An 18,268-nucleotide genomic window follows, 5' to 3' on the forward strand; every position below is an offset into this window, starting at 1 on the left:
AGAGGTTGAATAAGCTGCCGCCCATCACACAGCTCAGCATGTTAGAACTGGCATTTGAACCCAGGCAGTCTGACTCCAGCAGTCCCTCCAAATGTGTCCCGTGTCCTGCCAGGCCCTGCACCCCTGAGATATTCTACAAGAAAAGGGTCCATTTCTGGCACTTCCCCTCTGCCTATGGCCACCACACTCACCTTCAAGCAGATACTCTTTCTCCCTGGTGGAGGCCTCAGGGCTGACCTCACAGGACCCTGAGACTCTCTGGATATTATTCCTTCAACTTCAGGATCTGGATAAAGTGGCTCCTAATCCCAAAGCACAGTCAGGTGAGGGAGGCAGGTGGGGCTCAGAGGTGTGGCAGAGATCCCCTAAACCTCCCCTAAGGCTCACCCACAGGTCTGCCGGCCCTCTCCAGCCTTCCTCTCCCATCAACCCCCTGCTCTACCATCTGGGGTTCTCCTCATACAGGGGGATTATCGCTCTTGAAAGTAGGGTGATGCGCGGGTGGGGAACAGAGAGAGAGGTGGGTCCCTGTCCTCACAGGGGATGGCTGCCAGGCCTGCAGAAGGGGCTGAGAGCAACAGGACCCCCCGCACTCCGGGCCCTGGCACATTCCCTTTCTACTCCCTAGCCCGTCCCCTTTTATGTCTGGTATCCCCCATCCACAACCCCTCACTTGTGGGAGGACCCCATCTCTGCCTCCTCCCCAACCCAAACCCCCATCTCCAACCTCCTCCCCACCAGATGCTTCTGTCCGTTGGCCACATCCACATCTCCCTGTCCTTCCCCACCAGGTGCCCTGTCCCAGGCCCTTACCCATCCAAGGCCTCCCTCCCCAGACCCTCCCCAGCATGGGTCCCCCATCTTAAGTCCCTGCCCTTCCCCCATCTCATGTCCAGGCCTCTTCCCAGTACCTCTGTCCCAGGCCTTGCCCACCTGGGTGTCCCCCCAACTCCAGCCCCTCACCTGTCTGAGGCCCCTGTTTTCCCAGAGGTGTCCCCTGCTGGCTCCTTCCTTTCCTCAGGCAGGTTGCCCGACATCTCCTGGCTTGCTATGGGCAGGACTGACTTCACCTCTCCACCCCAGGCCTTCTTGCTCTTGCGGGTGTAGGTCCCCATACCCCCCATGCCCAGCTTTGAGGATGCTGCCGTGACAGTTGTGAGAAGCCCCTGGGTACGGCCACAGAGAAGGCATGGGGCCGCAAGGCAGATGGTCCCAGCCCCCTCCCCCCGTTACATCCCGCTCAGCTCATCATCAGGGAAATGGCACCCTGGTCTGGCAAGGGGAGTGCCTGGGCTCCCGCCAGGGCTGTATCAGAGCTCCTCGGACTGTCCTTGCTCCCCACGAGGGAATGGAAAAAGTGGAACATGGAGGAGCACCCCGAAATTTGTGATTGGGGCTTCGGAGCTGGGGCCTCAATCCTGATAAGGTCCCCAACGCAGATCCTGTAGCAGCCACCCCAGGACCAACTGCTTAAGAACAGGAGGAGTTTTCAGATTAAAACCTCCAGTTGGAAACTTCCCGGAATTCTGGAAGGCAAAGATGGGCGAAGACGGGGGGTTGGGGGAGATTAGTTGGAGGTAGAGGGGGCAGGGGTTTGATGAAACAGGGAAGGAGGTGTAGGGGGGAGGCACGGGGTTTGGGGGACAGGGGGTGGAAACTTGGGAGATGAAGATGTGAGAGACCCAGGAAGCTTGGCAGGGAGCAAACAGGGAGAAGCAGGGAGGGAACTGAACCCTGAGGGCAGGGGGCTGTCGAGGACTGCACACACCTCTGTCCTTCTTGGGTTTGTTCTGTCCTCAAGAACACTCCCAGCAGCCAGACAGTATGTCTTCCCTCTTAGCATCCAGGTTTTATGTGTCCAGGTGGTAGCACAGACCCCGCTAAGTCTATTTATTTAGTTGTTTTTATTTTTATTTTTAATTTTTTGAGATGGAGTCTAGCTCTGTCTCCAGGTAGGAGTGCAGTGGCACGATCTTGGCTCACTGCAACCTCCGCCTCCCAGCTTCAAGCGATTCTCCTGCCTCAGCCTCCTGAGTAGCTGGGACTACAGGCGCCTACCACCACGCCCGGCTAATTTTTGTATTTTTAGTAGAGACGGGGTTTCACCATGTTGGCCAGGAAGGTCTCGATCTCTTGACCTCGTGACCCACCTGCCTTGGCTTCCCAAAATGCTGGGATTACAAGTGTGAGCCACCACACCCAACCCTATTTTAATTTTATTTTTTTGAGACAGGGTTTCGTTCTTGTCACCCAGGCTGGAGTGCAGTGGTGCAATCTCAGCTCACTGCCACCTCCGCCTCCCGGGTTCAAGTGATTCTCCTGCCTCAACCTCCCGAGTAGCTGGGATTATAAGTGCACGCCACCATGCCCGCCTTTTATTTGTGTGTGTGATGGAGTTTCGCTCTTGTTGACCAGGCTGGAGTGCAATGGCTCGATCGCAGCTCACCGCAACTCTGCCTCCCGGGTTCAAGCGAGTCTCCTGCCTCAGTCTCCTGAGTAGCTAGGATTACAGGTATGTGCCACCACGCCTGGCTAATTTTGTATTTTTAATAGGGATGGGGTTTCTCCATGTTGGTCAGGCTGGTCTCAAACTTCCAACCTCAGGTGATCCGCCAGCCTCGGCCTCCCAAAGTGCTGGGATTACAGGCGTGAGCCACTGCACCTGACCATTTTTTTTTTTTTTTAAACAGAGTCTCATTCTGTTGCCATTCTGCTGCCCAGGCCAGAGTGCAGTGGCGTGATCTTGGCTCACCGCAAACTCCGCCTCCTGGGTTCACGCCATTCTCCTGCCTCAGCCTCCCGTGTAGCTGGGACTACAGGCACCCGCCACCATGCCTGGCTAATTTTTTTGTATTTTTAGTAGAGATGGGGGTTTCACCATGTTAGCCAGGATGGTCTCGATATCCTGACCTCGTGATCCGCCTGCCTCGGCCTCCCTTTTTTGTATTTTTAAAAGAGACAGGGTTTCGCTGTGTTGGGCAAGCTGGTCTTGAACTCCTGGCCTCAGGTGATCTGCCTGCCTAGGGCTCCCAAGGTGCTGGGATTACAGGCGGGAGCCACCATGCCCGGCCTTTTTTTTTTTTTAGACAGAACTCTCCCTCTGTTGCCCTGGTACGATCACAGCTCACTGCAGCCTCAACCTCCTGGGCTCAAGCAATCCTCCCACCTCAGCCTCCCCAGTAGTTAAGACCACAGGCATACACCACCATGCTTTGCTAATTTTTTTTTTTCCATATAAGCAGGGTATTGCTGTTGCCCAGGCTGGCCTGGAACTCCTGCACCTGGCCTCAAGCGATTCTCTTGCCTTGGCCTCCCAAATGGCTGGGATGGGATTATAGGCAGCCTGGAGGGGTGATGGGATTATAGGCGTGACACACCACAGCTGGCTGCCTTTTTTGTTGTTGTTGTTGAGACAGGGTCTTGCTCTGTCACCCAGGCTGGAATGCAGTGGTGCAAACATGGCTCACTGCAGCCTCAACTTCCTCAGCTCAGGTGATCCTCCTGCCTCAGTATCCTAGGTAGCTGGGACCACCACACGCACAGGTGTGAACCACCATACCCAGCTAGTTTTTAATTTTTTTTTCTGTAGAGACATGGTCTCCCTTTGTTGCCCAGGCTGGTCTTGAACTCCTGGGGTCAAGTAATCCTCCCACCTCGGCCTTCCAAAGTGTTGGGATTACAGGCGTGAGCCACCGTGCCCGGCCTCTATTGAGTTTTAATCTCCGTTTACTTCACTATCACCTTCAGGATTTCAGATCTCCAGAGACCACCAAGGTGCATGGTGCACAGGTCTGAATTGCAGGTTGAATCTCAATTTAGTATTAGTATTCCCCAACGCGACTACAGAACTGATTTTTTTTTTTTTTTTTTTTTTTGAGACGGAGTCTGGCTCTGTTGCCCAGGCTGGAGTGCAGTGGCTGGATCTCAGCTCACTGCAAGCCCCGCCTCCCGGGTTCACGCCATTCTCCTGCCTCAGCCTCCCGAGTAGCTGGGAGTACAGGCAACCGCCACCTCGCCCGGCTAATTTTTTTTGTATTTTAGTAGAGATGGGGTTTCACCGTGTTAGCCAGTATGGTCTCGATCTCCTGACCTCATGATCCGCCCGTCTCGGCCTCCCAAAGTGCTGGGATTACAGGCTTGAGCCACCGCGCCCGGCCCGAACTGATTATTACTATTTTTTTTTTTTTTTTTTTTTTTTTTTGAGATGGAGTCTTGCACCGTCCCCCGGGCTAGAGTCCAATGGTGCGATCCTGGCTCACTGCAACCTCCGCCTCCCGGGTTCAAGCGATTCTCCTGCCTCAGACTTCTAAGTAGCTGGGATTACAGGCACCCGCCCACCACGCCCAGCTGATTTTGTTAGCCAGAATGGTCTCAATCTCTTGACCTAGTGATCCGCCCGCCTCAGCCTCCCCAAGTGCTGGGATTACAGGCATGAGCCACCACGCCCGGCCCAGAACTGATTATTAACCCAGCTCAGTGACCTTTAGAGAGCACCTTAAACCAGCTGAGCCTCTGTTTGTTCATCTGAATGGGTATTGTCAACAGCACTCACTTACAAGAGTTGTTGAGAAGATCCAACGAGACAATAGTTGCTAAAGTGCCAGGCATGCAGCAGTGCTTAAGAAACTTCTCACCCTGGGTTTTTTATTGGTATTGATTGATGTAGAGATGGGGGAGAAGATCAAAGACAAGGATTGAGAATCAGGGATGGGAAAAGCAGTGGGCCACTGACAGCCGCTCTGCCTGGCTGGGAGGTGGGGTGGGGAAAGTGGGCGGGAGCTGCTCCTGGGCCTGGCCCACCCAGATCACCCCTCCGGGCTGCAGGCCTGTGCGTCTGCATCCGGTGGCCACAGAGCAACTTCCTCTAGAGGGAGCTGATTGGAGCCGGTTGCCGCTGGCACCTCTATGATCACTGGAGTCTCGCGGGTCCCTCGGCAGCACAGGGACAAGCAAAGGCTACATCCAGATGCCAGGAATGCACTGACGCCTGTTCCTGGAAGCCGAGCTCCCACTCAGCCCCTGGGAGCAGCAGCCGCCAGCCCCTCGGGACCTCTCTCTCTGCCCTGCTGAGCCACCCGGGTTGGGCCAGGATCCTGGCAGGTAAGCTGGAAGGGTCCTGCCCGTCCTCCCAAATCTCAGCAGCCCCAGCCCCAGGGTGGGGCAGGGAGCCTGCCAGGAGCCGGGTGGGGAAGGGGAAGCTCAAAGCTTACCTGGGCAGGTCCGCCTGCCCGGCTGGGGACCTGATCGTGGCAAGCCTACTTCTGGCTGCCCCTCACAGCTTCCCCTCTTGCCCCAGCCCTGGATGCCGGAGAACTGTGAGAACTGGGTCCTTTAACAGTCTGGGAGATGGGGGTGGAGGTCAGAGCCAAGGTCAAGGGCAGAGAGAGAACTTTCTCAGCGCTTCCTGCTGCCCAACATCCCTAGACTGGGTCCAGGGCCTGGCCAGGCATGTATCCCTGGGGAACATTCATCAGGGCCCAGCAAGCCCAGGAAGTCGGGGGTGGCTCCCCTCACCGGGAATTTAGGCCACTTGGATTGGGGGACAGAGCTAGGCCTGAGTCAGCATAGGTTGCTGGCCTTGGGGGGTGTCCTGAGGCTCTACCTGCTCCCCTCAGGAGCCTGGGTTGTTGGTAGAGGGAGTTGGGGGTGCCGTCAGCATCCTCTGGCCCTACTGTCCTGAGGGTGCTGGGTTCTGGAGACTGGGGAAGAAGGAAGGCCATCTTATTTAAGGAGCTCCGGGGGGGTGGGGGTTTTATTTTTTGTTTTTTGAGACAGAGTCTCACTCTGTTGCCCAGGGTCGAGTGCAGTGGCGCGATTTCGGCTCACTGCAACCTCTGCCTCCCAGGTTCAACCGATTCTCCTGCCTCAGCCTCCCGAGTAGTTGGGACTACAGGCGTGCGCCACCATGCCCAGCTAATTTTTGTATTTTTAGTAGAGACGGCGTTTCATTATGTTGGCCAGGCTGGTCTTGAACTCCTGACCTCGTGGGCCACTGTGCCCGGCTGCAAAGTTCTGTTTTAACAAGGCCTTGCCCCTAGAGGTGGAGGAAAGGAGAGTCTGCCTTCGCCCTGTCCGTGTCCGGCAGAGCAAGGAGTGGGGAGCTGGGTGAGGGCACAGGTGGTCCAGTCCTCCTCCACCCCTTCTCGAGAGCTCTTGGGGCAGTTTCGAAAACACTCCCAGGCCTAGCGGAAGGAGGGTGGGCGAAGGTCCCCAGGCCCTGGGCGGTGGGGGTGGGGCTGTGTGCTTGGCCCAGGGTGGGGCTGCACACCCCCTCCCTCTGAGATAGGAGGAGGGCGCTTTCCTTCTGAGGGCCGGAGGGTGCCTGGGGAAATGGGGCTCTGGGAGGGGTGCAAACTGAAAGTGAAACAGCTGACATCCAGGAAACGCCCTGATGAGGGGTCACAGCACGTTGGTGCTGCGGTCAGGACCAGGCAAAGAGGAAAGTTGGCTGGGGACAGAAGACTAGGTGTGTGGTGGGAATACGAGGCAGGTTGTGGGGCTTCGAAGAAGGCCCTGATCCTGAGGGCTCCCTCCGGTCACTGCAAGGCAGGGGTGAGGAAGGCACAGGCAGGAGGTAAACAGGGAAAGTTGCCCTGAGAAGGGACACCCTCTGAGGTCCACAAACAAGAAGAAATCTTAAATGCTTGTTGAGTACATGGACTCATGGAGATTCAGACAAACAACCCGACTTTCCGTCACTAATGATGTGACCTCGGGCACTCAACTCTTTATGCCTCACTTTTCCAGGCTGCAAAGTGGGTATGATGGTGCTCACCCTGCTGGGTTCATGTGAGTTTTCAATGTTCAACACCCAGAGTGCTCCTAAGTGGGAGAGTATATCTTAGGCTCTCAGGAAATGTTTGCGGCTAACAGCCCAGAGTTAAAAAACAGGTGTGTTCTGACCAGCCAGAGGGAAGTAGGGCCTCTGAGGGCAGCCTTCATGGGCCATTGGCTGGGCAGTGGCTCGCTTGCAATAAGCATGTGCTAGGTGGGCTGCAGGAGGCCCCAGGAACAGCTAAAACCCCCCAGGCTCTTGCCCCAGGAGTGGTATGAGCTTGAGAGCCAGCGGGCACTGCTGCAGCCACACTCTCCTCGAGGGTGCAGATACCTCAGTCTGCCCTTGGCTGCCTCACCTTCTTACCCTGTCTCCCTCGAAGGGTCACCAGTGAAGTGCTCAGAAGTTGTTTCCTCCCAGCAGACTTCACTGGGACCCATGCTGGAGTGAGAATAAAAAGTCCCAGAGGAAGCCAGGCACAGTGGCTCACACCCGTAATCCCAGCACTTTGGAAAGCAGAGGCAGACTCACAGGTCAGGAGTTTGAGACCAGCCTGGCCAAAGTCCCAGAGGACTGAGGGCCTTTCTGGGAATGGGGAACCCTCTCTCCTATGTGGACATGGCAACCTGTCTGGGGTCCCCAGTCACAGGTCCATGCTCACCCCATCTCTGCTTTTTCTCGCCCATCCCCGCAGGCTGACCCCGTCCTCCACTGAGACCTGAAAAATGGCTTCGGGACAAGGCCCAGGTCCTCCCAGGCAGGAATGCGGAGAGCCTGCCCTGCCCTCTGCTTCTGGTAAGGGTCTTCCTGCCCCTCACCCATCCCATAACCATGAGTGCTGTCATAAGGATGGAAGGAGCAGGACTCAGAGGCAGGCTCCTTCACCTCGGTTCACCCACTGTGGGTGGGAACCCACGGGCTCAGAGGCTGAAGCTGCTGTCAAGGTTAAGCCTGGGAGGGGGAGGAGTCTGGACTGGGGAGGGCCTGGAGGTTGGGAGAGGCCAGGAAGTGAGTGTAAGGTGGGCACAGTGCCACCGGAGCAGAGGGCGGGGTCAGGGGCGAGGGAGGCAGGAAGTAGAGTGAGGTCTGGCTGCTGTATCCCTCCAGCTGGAGAAATAAGGAAGTAAGCTGGCCAATCACCCAGTCAGGTCTGCTCAACAGGGAACGCAATTATTGTGACTTGGGGAGGAAGTAAGATGGCTGCCCTCCTTCCTTCTTCCCAGGGGACAGCCAGGGAAGCCCCAGCTCACACCCCACGGTGGGCTGTTCCCTGGACTTGGGAATCAGCTCCCAGGTCTGTCACTATCTCCCTGTGTGACTTTTCTGGGTTGAGGCTACAATTTCAGATTTTGTTTCCCACATTTCCCTGCACACAAAGGGCTGCGGAGCTGAGATGTACTAACGTAGACTCAAGAGCCCAAATGCCCGGGACTGTCCCAGCTCCCCGGCTTGTTCTGGCTATATGATCTTGCACACGTTAGACACCCTGTGTCATTTTCCCCCTGAAATCTGGAGATTGCCTGCTCCCAGGGCTACTGTGAGGACCCAATGCAAGTGCTGGAACAACTCTCCACACAGCATAAGTTCTAGGGCGGCTAAGGCTCTGAAGTAGGGATCTTTCTTTTCTTTCTTTTATTATCTTTCTTTCTTTTCTTTTCTTTTTTTTTTTTTTTCTGAGACGGAGTCTTGCTCTGTAGCCCGGGCTGGAGTGCAGTGGCCAGATCTCAGCTCACTGCAAGCTCCGCCTCCCGGGTTTACGCCATTCTCCTGCCTCAGCCTCCGGAGTAGCTGGGACTACAGGCGCCCGCCACCTTGCCCGGCTAGTTTTTTGTATTTTTAGTAGAGACGGGGTTTCACGGTGTTAGCCAGGATGGTCTCGATCTCCTGACCTCGTGATCCGCCCGTCTCGGCCTCCCAAAGTGCTGGGATTACAGGCTTGAGCCACCGCGCCCGGCCAAGCCACCGCGCCCGGCCCTTTCTTTTCTTTCTCTTTCTTTTCTTTTCTTTTCTTTTCTTTCCAGAGTTTCACTCTTATTGCCTAGGCTAGAGTGCAGTGGCGCGATCTTGGCTCACTGCAACCTCCGCCTCCTGGGTTCCAGTGATTCTCCTGCCTCAGCCTCTTGAGTAGCTGGGATTACAGGCATGTGCCACCACGCCCGGCTAATTTTGTATTTTTAGTAGAGACGGGTTTCTCCATGTTGGTCAGGCTGGTCTTGAACTCCCGACCTCAGGTGATCTACCCGCCTCGGCCTCCCAAAGTGCTGGGATTATAGGTGTGAGCCACTGTGCCCGTCCAGGATATTTCTTTCCATGGGTGAGGACAGCTATGGCCTTAGGAAGAGCGAACCCTCTATAAGGCATGGGGCTGCCAGGGTTCGGCCCTCTCTCCCTGACTCCCAGCTTTGATCCTCAGAGGAGCAGGTAGCCCGGGACACAGAGGAGGTTTTCCGCAGCTACGTTTTTTACCGCCATCAGCAGGAACAGGAGGCTGAAGGGGCGGCTGCCCCTGCCGACCCAGAGATGGACACCTTGCCCCTGCAACCTAGCAGGTAAGTTACAACCGCTGGGCCCACAAGGACATCTTCAGGGAGGCAGTGGCTCGCACGGGTCTCTGTGCAGGTCCTGGGAGCTGGGGAGACCTGAGGGGTCTTGCCCTTCTCTCATGGTTGCTCCTCTTTCATGTTGGGCTCCCACCCCCATCCAGGACCTTGTATCCTTTTTAGCCCATGCCCGCCCCTTGTCCCAGAGGCCAACACTCGTGTCTTAGAACATTGTCGGGGACCTCCAAGAAGGGGTGCACAGGGCCATGGACAGCTCAGGCAGAACCCCTCTGCCATGAGCCAAGGCCTGGCCCTGACTGCCTGGTTCCGCTCACCTGCCTGCCTCCTGCTCCTACAGCACCATGGGGCAGGTGGGACGGCAGCTGGCCATCATCGGGGATGACATCAACAGACGCTATGACTCAGAGTTCCAGACCATGCTGCAGCACCTGCAGCCCACGGCAGAGAACGCCTATGAGTACTTCACCAAGATTGCCTCCAGGTACCCCTGCCGGCTCCAGTCACTCCTCTGTCCTGTCACAACCACACCATACCCTGCCTGCATGATGCGCTCCTGGCATGGGGAGATGCCTTCTGTCAGTGTCCAGTGTCTGCTGTGAACTCACATGTGGTCTCAGCCCCCTGTTTTTCTCTCTCGGGGTCCCAGACTCGTCTTGTGGGCATTAGCTCACAGCTCTTTTGATCTCTGACTCCAAGGACTTGACTGGTTAGATCAGGACTCTAGAGGGGGCCTGAGGTGGGGATGTCGCCCACAGCTCCCCGGCCCAGCTGGGACACAGCTATCCTTCATGGTTCCAATTTGACACCACATATCACACTGAAGATGGTAAGGGTGCTAACCTCTGCCAGGTCCTAGAAATGGCTCCTAGTTGCTATAATCTGGCATCCAAGTGGTTAAAGACACCAAATATTTGGGTGTAAATCCAAGCTTTGCCCCTTCTGCCTTTGTGAAACTTCCTAGCCCTTAGTCTCCTGGTTTGTAAAATAGGGAAAATATGCTTAGCTCAGTGTCCTCCTTACAAAGTGTTAGCCATTGCTACCACCAGAGTTAGGGAGGTCAGTGTCGGGGTAGATTGAAGCGGGAGGTGAAGATAGGAGTGATGGATTTTAGAATTAGTGCTCAGAGCTGAAATATCCAGCCCGTGAACTTAGAGGCCAGCCTTCATACCACTGTGATGACAGGAACTACCCTAATCTTCTCTGTCCTTTTCTCTCTGCCGTCTCTCGGGCTGCCAGGCCAGCAGCAACACCCACAGGTAATCTCCCCGCGGATTCCATCCACTCGCTCTGTCCTCTGCCCTCTCTGTGCCCCACTGCACCTGAGCGTACACCCCAGCAGTGGCATCCAGCTCATCTGGCCCTGAGCTTTCTCCTTTCGCAGAGACCCGGGTTGTTCCCAAATACAGGCCAGGCTGGGGTAGCCTCTGTGGCCTTAATTCACAACCAAGCTATATTTAGTTTTCAGCTGGGAGAGGGGTGGGAGAGGCCAGGCAGGCTGAAGGGCTCCCTGGGGGCTCTACCAACGGTATGGGATGCTCTACCCACAGCCTGTTTGAGAGTGGCATCAACTGGGGCCGTGTGGTGGCTCTTCTGGGCTTCGGCTACCGTCTGGCCCTACACGTCTACCAGCACGGCCTGACTGGCTTCCTGGGCCAGGTGACCCGCTTCGTGGTCGACTTCATGCTGCATCACTGCATTGCCCGGTGGATTGCACAGAGGGGTGGCTGGGTGAGTATCCAAGGATTGCAATGTTCTCCCTGCTGTTGGGGCTGCCCCTCTCTCAGGCCCCGCCCCTTCCCTGGGTGCCTGTATTTTCTGCCAGCCTCTCTGTGACCACCTTGTTTCTCCCGGCAGGTGGCAGCCCTGAACTTGGGCAATGGTCCCATCCTGAACGTGCTGGTGGTTCTGGGTGTGGTTCTGTTGGGCCAGTTTGTGGTACGAAGATTCTTCAAATCATGACTCCCAAGGGTGCCCTTTGGGGTCCCAGCTCAGACTCCTGCCTGGACTTAAGCCAAGTTTTTGCCTTCTCCGCTCCCTTGCAGGGGTCCCCCCTCAAGAGTACAGAAGCTTTAGCAAGTGTGCACTCCAGCTTTGGAGGTCCCCTGTGTGGGGGCCAGTCAGGCTGCAGAGGCGCCTCAACGTTGCATGGTGCTAGTGGGCCCTCTCTGGGCCCAGGGGCCGTGGCCTCCTCCCTCGGCTCTCTGGGACCTCCTTAGCCCTGTCTGCTAGGAGCTGGGGAGACTGATAACTTGGGGAGGCAAGAGACTGGGAGCCACTTCTCCCCAGAAAGTGTTTCATGGTTTTAGCTTTTTATAATACCCTGTGAGAGCTATTCCCACCATTCTACCTGAGGCCAGGACGTCTAGGGTGTGGGGGTTGGTGGGTATACCCTATGTTCCCCAGGATTCAGCTGTTATGGAAGATCAGAGCCTAAGAGCTGGGACTGGGACTTGAGCCTGGTCCTGGCCCTCCCTAAGCATCGTGTGTCCCAGGAGCAGGACCTACTAGGAGAGGGGGGCCAAGGTCCTGCCCAACTCTCCCCCTGCTCCCATTCCTCCCTCCGACCATACTGCCTTTGCAGTTGGACTCTCAGGGATTCTGGGCTTGGGGTGTGGGGTGGGGTGGAGTCGCAGACCAGAGCTGTCTGAACTTAGGTGTCAGAAGCCTCCAAGCCTGCCTCTCAAGGTCCTCTCAGTTCTCTCCCTTCCTCTCGCCTTATAGACACTTGTCCCAACCCATTCACTACAGGTGAAGGACCTCACCCCCATCCCTGGGGGCCTTGGTTGAGTGGCCTGCTAAGGCCCCTCCTTGCCTCGACTACAGGGCTTAGGACTTGGTTTGTTATTTCAGGGAAAAGGAGTAGGGAGTTCATCTAGAGGGTTTTAAGTGGGAGGACTATCAACACCACTAGGAATCCCAGAGGTGGGATCCTCCCTCATGGCTCTGGCACAGTGTAATCCAGGGGTGTAGATGGGGGAACTGTGAATACTTGAACTCTGTCCCCTCACCCTCCATGCTCCTCACCTGTTTAGGTCTCTCCTCAGGGTAGGGGTTAGAGTGCCTTCTCTACTGGGCACAGCCTAGGGTCTTGTGGGAGAGGGGGGAGAAGTTCTTGATTCAGCCAAATGCGGGGGGGGGGGGCAGATGGAGCCCATAGGCCACCCCCTATCCTCTGAGTGTTTGGAAATAAACTGTGCAATCCCCTCACCCTGACTTAGTAGTTTTTGTATTCTCTGCTACCCCTCTTTGCATCAGGCCAGACTGTGGGAACCTGCGCGTGCCTGGCACGCTTCTGGCTTATTACTGAAAAAACCTCACACTAGGCCCCCAGAATCCCATAGAGGTCTGAGTATGGTTCTGCAGCCCCCAGCCCGATGGAAGGCCTCAGCCCCTCCCCATGCACTTCCTTCATCTCTTTGGGTTTCATGCAGTTTCCCACCCTTTAGGGAATCTGGAAGATCCTTTAGCTATGGAGCTGGTGGAGCAGCTGCACATATCTGAGGACCCCCACAGGCCACCTCAGACCTGGGCTGAATTCTTCTCCCAGCCTGGGGTTACCACCCACGCTGGTCCAAAAGGCCCTTCTCCCCCACATTTAGCTCTGCCTGGGACACAATGTCCCAGCTCCCCCTTCATGATGTCTCCACAGTCAGCACACACGCAGGGCTTTCATTCTAGTTTTATGCTGCTTGGGAGTCCCTATGGGGACGCAGCCAGGGGTGATAAAAATAACAAGCATGGGGGCGTTGAAATGTTCCAAAATCTACAGTCTTTCCAGTCCTGGGCACCCTGGTCTGTGTTTCTGACGCCCTTCCAGAACGGTCACATGCAAGTCCAAGAGAACTCGTGAGCTTTACTTTCACCCTTCTGGGGAGGGCTTGCCAAGCCCCTTTTCCCTCCACAAGGTCTTCAGAGTCTAGTACAAATGCAATCTTGGAAAAGGGAGAAGGCGGCGCTGCAGGCAGTGGTGGCTGGAAGGTGGTTGCTACCAGGCACCCCGCAGTGTACAGGAAAAGCTCACAGACAACATTTATAGAACACGTACTGTGTGCCAGGCTTTATGCTGAGAGTTCATCATCTGCCCAAATAATAGGTATGGAGACGGGAGTGGGGGTGCTCAAACTACTATTTACAGAAAAGGAAACGGGTGCTTTCTCAGTCACCCAAGTAGTGAAGACTTGCCACCAGGATACTGGCTCGAGTTTTACGTGGAGGCAGGAGGACAATGTGGGGCTTGCGAGCACAGTTTCAGGGGGCCCAGAGTGCAGGGTCGCCTCCGCCCCCGACCGATGCCATAGAGGCTAGAGGTGGGCGGTTGCCCGAGTCCAAGATGGCCGCCGCCGCCGCGAGCACGCAAGCTTGCCCTTCTTTGGGCGGGGCCTCCGGGGCGCACCCCCTCCAGTCTCTGGGCTTTGAACATCGTGTAGCATTGACCGGCGAACAGATCGTTTCATCGCTGGAAGAAAGGCAGGTGGGCTGTGGTTAGCCTACTCGTCTAAGGAGTTGCAACGCTAACCGGAAAGGCATGGGTGGGGCAGCCCAAAAAGTTTTGGCCTGCCCCGCCCCCCAACGCCCTCTATTCTGCTGCCAGGATGTTCTGAAACCAGGGGATGAGAAGTTGTTAGGTCGGACACAGCCAGCCAGGGGCTGCGAGGATAACGGGAGTGTAGGGGCTTTGCGGGTATTAGGGAAGAGAAACCAAAATAACTCATTTCTATCCAAATTGTGCGCTGCTTCTGAGGTTCTGGCTTGGTTTCCACCAAATACGTCTGGGTTCGTCACAGTCTGTGATGTCACTGAGCTGGAGCAGCCCGGCCAGGGAAAGGAGCGGTGTGCAGCTGTCACCTGCTTAGTTCTGCAGTTTCAGTATGGATACCCGCCCTTCCTTGCACACAACAGCCTCACATTCTCCCCACCCCCATCCTGCCGCTTTACCTTCACGTATTTGTTTTTACCTCCTCTGGAGAGTATATATTAGAGAGTCACCGAGTGTCCATCCAAACCCTTTCGTTTGAAAAAATCCTTCCTTAGCCTAAAATCACTCAGTATATTGAACAAATTATTATGACATAGTCACCTGAATGCATTAAAATAAATTTACATTTATTCATTAAACTTAAACCACCATATCCACTAGTTTTGTTTTTTTTGTTTTTGTTTTGTTTTTTTCACCTGTGACAAAAATGTGCCCCTCCTGCTCCAGTTGTATGCACTTCAGATGGGGAGGCCCCATTTTGTAAGATGCTTGTAAAATGTGGATTTAATTCTTTTTTTTTTTTTTTTGAGACAGAGTCTTGCTCTGTCACCTAGGCTGGAGTGCAGTGGTGTGATCTTGGCTCACTACAACCTCTGCCTCCCAGGTTCAAGCGATTCTCCTGCCTTAGCTTCCCGAGTAGTTGGGACTACAGGCACATGCCACCATGCCAGGCTAATTTTTTTTTTTTTTTTTTTGTATTTTTAGTAGAGATGGTGTTTCACCATTCTGGCCAGGCTGGTCTCAAACTCCTGACCCCGTGATCTGCCCACCTTGGCCTCCCAAAGTTCTAGGATTACAGGTGTGATCCACCGTGCCCGGCCCAAATGTGGATTTAATTCTATCTGAGCTGAACAGATAAAGATAATCATGATTTTTTGTGTGTGTGTGTGTATGTGTGCATGCATATGTGTATGTGTGTGTGTGTGTGTGTAGAGAGAGAAGGGAGTTATCGAAGGTTGCTGGAGGTGCCCAAAAGTCAGGAACCAGAATCAGCAAAACCCAGCTTCTCCTGGGGTGTGTTGAGCAGTTGCTGGACACGTTAAAAGTAAGCACTGGACTCCTAGGATATAAAAGTAAGATGTGAGGAAAGGGGATTCAGTTCACTAGATAATAATACAACAGGCCAGGCACGGTGGCTCATGCCTGTAATCCCAGCACTTTGGGAGGCCAAGTCGGGCAGATCACGAGGTCAGGAGTTTGAGACCAACCTGGTCAACATGGTGAAACCCCATCTCTACTAAAAATACAAAGATTAGCTGGGCGTGGTGGCGGGCACCTGTAATTCCAGCTGCTCGGGAGACTGAGGCAGGAGAATCACTTGAACCTGGGAGGCGGAAGTTGCAGTGACCTGAGATCGCACCACTGCCCTCCAGCCTGAAAAACAGAGTGAGACTCCATCTCAAAAAAAAAGAAAAAAAAGTCTGGGCGCGGTGACTTACTCCTGTAATCCCAGCACTTTGGGAGGCCGAGGCGGACAGATCACCTGAGGTCAGGAGTTTGAGATCAGCCTGGCCAACATAGAGAAACCCCGTCTCTACTAAAAATACAAGAAATTAGCCGGGCATGGTGGTGCATGCCTCTAATTCCATCTACTCGGGAGGCTGAGGCAGGAGAATCGTTTGAACTTGGGAGGTGGAGGTTGCAGTGAGCTGAGATCGTGCCATTGCACTCCAGCCTGGGCAACAACAGCAAAACTCTGTCTCAAAAAAAAAAAAAGTAGAGAGAAAGAACAAAAAGTAATGATCTGGCCTATTGAAGCAGATCCCTGGCATATTGTCTGAGTGATCCAGTGAAGGGGCACCCCACCCCCATTACCAAGATCAGGTGATGGACTAGCAGGCAAAAACTGGACTTTTCTAGGAAAAGCCACTTCATAGCCGAAGAGATTGAAACCACACAATCTCCCTTTACCTGGAGTATGGAATTTGGCAGTGGACGTGGGCAGGCACCAAATGGATGCATGTGAGAGTGTGAACGTGCATGTGGCTAAGTGTGTATGTGGCATCTGGTGAGTAACATGTGAGTGGGCATCGGTTGTTGGAATCAAAGAATGAATCAATACATCTCTTAGCTCCATTTATCTCAGCTCTTCCTTTGCAATCTTGAAATCATTCCTGGTGTCCAATGTCACAATTTGTTCCGAACAGCTTTGGCTAAGGACACACTGAAGGCTCCACTGAACCTTGAGGCGAACCTACTCTGTGAAGTTCATGGCACAGACTTTTGTGATGGTTGACTGTGTGGGACTGGGCTTACCAACCTTCTCATGTTCTAACCTGACCTGCTCTGACCTGACCTCTGACTCCACTGAGGGCAGCTTATCCAATTCATTTCCAGTGGATGGTTAGGCTTCCTCAAGAGTGTGAATATTTTCTTGCTAAAGTCTCAGGTGGGCCATACTGAGGAAAGGCAAGATGAATTTGGCATGTCTGGTGTCTGAAATTTGGAAGCTGTGAATCAGAGTACAAGAGGCACTTAGATGACAGTTACCATGTCTGCTTAAAAAAACAAAACAAAATAAAACAAAAAAAAAACAGATTTGCAGGTACCTAAATAACACTACTACCAGGCTATGTGTGAGAAGGGCTGTGGGCAGGTTAAAAGCTGAGCGCTAGCCTAGTAAGGGCATGGGGGATCCTCCTGGTTGTGATGCCTAGTGGAATGGGTGAGTGTCTTTATTTATTTATTTATTTGTTTGTTTATTTATTTATTTATTTATTTATTTTTGAGATGGAGTCTCACTCTGTTGCCCAGGCTGGAGTACAGTGGCACAATCTCAGTTCTCTACAACTTCTGCCTCCTGGGTTCAAGCGATTCTCCTGCCTCAGTCTTCAGCTGGGATTACAGGCTCATGCCACCACTCCCGGCTAAATTTTTGTATTTTTAGTAGAAACGGGGTTTTGTCATGTTGGCCAGGCCGGTCTCGAACCCTTGACCTCAAATGATCTGCCCCTCAGCTTCCCAAAGTGCTAGGATTATAGGCATGAGCCACTGCACCCGGCCAGGTGAGTGTCTTAACACGACTTTCATTCTGGGTGGCCTGCAGAATAGGCTAACTAGGAATAGCCCTTCCTTCTCCTGGCTAGAGGGGGCACATCCATGCTCAGTTCACCAGGCTGGGGATTCTTTGGAGTATTCAATGCATGCTTCTCCCTCTCCCCAGCCCCCTCCACCAGTGGGAGACACTGCGATGTCCACAGGCCTAGGATGTTCAAACGCTGGTGTTCTCAGACCGCTCCAGTAATGGGCCTGGCACCCCAAATCTAGATTGCATGGTGCCAAGCAGCCTGGTGTACCTCCACTGACAAAGTTGCTTTTTCATGCCAGCTCTACACAAAGATGGCAGGAAGCCCCTCCCACTGGAATGCACACTGGAAGAGCACCCAGCTGCTCTGGCTCAGGGGCCCTCCCCCTCCTCGTCCCAAACCCCTGCCCCCTGCAGGGTGGGAAGTGTGAAGAGAGGAGGGTCAGGGAACCCATACTGCTTCTCTTGCTGATTTGTTGTTTTCTCTTCCACCAATAAAGCCTATTCCCAGGCTGTGTCACGCTGTGGAATTTGTCTCAAACCCAGGTACCCGATGGAGAGACCCAGAAGGGTGCTGTCCAGTGGGAAAAATAACTTATAGAGGGTAGAGGAGGGAGAGCAGGGAGCACACAGGGTTGGGCAGGGAGGATGCAGGTCCGTGCCTCACATGAATTTCTCTTCCTTGCCGCTCACCAGTCTCCAAAGCCGCTGTGCCTCCCTCTGCTCATGGCCACCCTGAGTCAGAGGCCGCTCCTGTAGACAGTCACTCCTCAGCTCCCCATCTCTGCCTTCTCATTGCCACTGCCAAGGCTGTGGGGTGTATTTTCAACTTCTAGATTTTTTGGTCATGGCCCTGCCTTAGGTCCCACCCAGCTCAAATTGTCCCCAGCACACCACCACCACCACCAAACTGGTTTCACAAAACATTGTCTTGATCCCCACTGAAAATCCATGAGGTACGTGATATTCATTACATTCACCTCCTTCTTGCTCATCCCTGGTGGGAGCACAGGTGTGTTGAAGGGTCTGCCCTCAGGCAGCTTACATAGCCACAGAGGAGGAGGCATTAAGCAGTTATCTAAATGGGACGCAGGGAATTTGGTGCCCCAGAAAAAATATGCCAGGTTGGCCTGGTCTGGGGGCACCCAGGG

At 54.3% G+C, this 18,268-nt stretch overlaps 1 protein-coding gene across 8 annotated transcripts; it reads left to right on the forward strand.

The window, feature by feature from the left end:
• The first annotated feature begins 4,886 nt into the window (after positions 1–4,886).
• Positions 4,887–12,543, forward strand: BAK1 (BCL2 antagonist/killer 1). Of its 8 annotated transcripts, none has more exons than XM_077998629.1 (7): positions 4,887–5,100; positions 7,158–7,308; positions 7,470–7,570; positions 9,189–9,324; positions 9,674–9,817; positions 10,884–11,064; positions 11,191–12,543. In XM_077998629.1, exons 3-7 carry the CDS (start codon positions 7,501–7,503, stop codon positions 11,293–11,295), a joined length of 636 nt encoding a protein of 211 aa, XP_077854755.1. In that variant the 5' UTR covers positions 4,887–5,100; positions 7,158–7,308; positions 7,470–7,500; the 3' UTR covers positions 11,296–12,543.
• Positions 12,544–18,268: the final 5,725 nt, after the last annotated feature.

Source organism: Macaca mulatta, chromosome 4 (genome assembly GCF_049350105.2).
Source record: "Macaca mulatta isolate MMU2019108-1 chromosome 4, T2T-MMU8v2.0, whole genome shotgun sequence".
Taxonomy (NCBI): Eukaryota; Metazoa; Chordata; class Mammalia; order Primates; family Cercopithecidae; genus Macaca; species Macaca mulatta.